Below are 1368 nucleotides of genomic sequence, written 5' to 3'. Positions count from 1 at the left end.
CAAGAATTACGTAGCACTGAAAATGATTTACATACTGTTCATTCCGATATTAAGTTATGGAGGAAAAGTATGTACGACTTCCGTAAAAAAAAATGGCCAACAATTCCAAAATCACTGGAAGAATCCAAATTTCAATTATTTAACTTACGTGATACTCTTAAAACTAATACACAGGAACATTTTTGCTACATGGAAGAAATTTCAAATATAGTTGTATTCACTTGCCCGACTAATCTCGATGTATTAAGTCGTTCAACTCATATTTTTGCTGATGGCACATTTTCGCATTCACTAAAATACTACGATCAACTTTATACAATACATACGTTACAAAATGGTTTTTATATTCCTTTAGTATATTGTTTTTTGACGTCAAAATCGACTGACGTTTATGTAGATATGTGGAGCACGATTGTAAAATTATGTTTAAAGTTGACGGGCATAAATTTAATAGTATCATTAGTTAATTGTAATTTTCATTTTGATTTTGAAAAAAGCGCACACAATGCTATTAAAGAAGTCTCTCCAAATAGCAAAATTATGGCCTGTAGATTCCATTTAGGCCAAAGTTGGTTTAGAAAAATTCAAAGTAACAACAACTTATTAAAAGAATACAATTCAAAGTCAGAAGTAGGTCTTTGGTTAAAATGTTTTTTCGCTCTTGGTTTTTTACCCGAAAATTTAGTCGGCGATGTCTTTTCGTGTTTAATTGCAAATGCTCCTACCAGTGACTTCGATTTTACGGATTATATATTTGACAATTATGTAAGCCCTGATGGGGTTTTTCCACCAATTTTATGGGCTGGTAAACCTTCAGAGGAACCTAGAACGACCAATGGGCCAGAATCATTCCACCGACATTATAACTCACAGTTTTACACTTCACATCCTTCTATTCATGAAGTTATTAACATAATGTTAGACATCCAAAGACCAAAGTGAAACCTATTTAAAAATTAAAAGTATTAAAGAAAACCGAATAAACAAACCTCGAAAAGAACAAGAAAACAAATTGAAATTTATATTGCACACTTGGACAAAATTAGAACAAAATGAAATATCTATACTAGAATATTTGAAAGTAATGGGACCACAATTTTGTGCCATAAAATTGTAATTCGTAATTCTATTTAGTTTTTTTATTATTATTATATTATTTAAAAAAAAAAAAAAAAAATTGTAACTCGTAGTTTTTGTAATATTTTTGAGTTTTTTGATACATATTTGGACATATTATAATTTTTAAAAAATGTATGAATTTGTGTATATTAATGTGGACATATAATATTATTATTAAAAAAAAAAAGATGTAATTCGTAGTTTTCGTAATTGTATTGAGTTATTTTGGACATATTGTAAAAAACAATG

General features: G+C 28.5%; 1 protein-coding gene across 1 annotated transcript; it reads left to right on the top strand.

The window, feature by feature from the left end:
- Positions 1 to 69: 69 nt before the first annotated feature.
- On the top strand, positions 70 to 942 carry LOC103308654. The gene has a single exon (XM_008182411.1). The coding sequence runs from the start codon at positions 70 to 72 to the stop codon at positions 940 to 942; it is 873 nt and encodes a 290-aa protein (XP_008180633.1).
- Positions 943 to 1368: the final 426 nt, after the last annotated feature.

This window comes from Acyrthosiphon pisum, chromosome A1 (assembly GCF_005508785.2).
Source record: "Acyrthosiphon pisum isolate AL4f chromosome A1, pea_aphid_22Mar2018_4r6ur, whole genome shotgun sequence".
In the NCBI taxonomy this organism is placed as follows: Eukaryota; Metazoa; Arthropoda; class Insecta; order Hemiptera; family Aphididae; genus Acyrthosiphon; species Acyrthosiphon pisum.
Note: the sequence above shows the minus strand (reverse complement) of the source record. Positions and strands in the feature narration are given on the sequence as shown.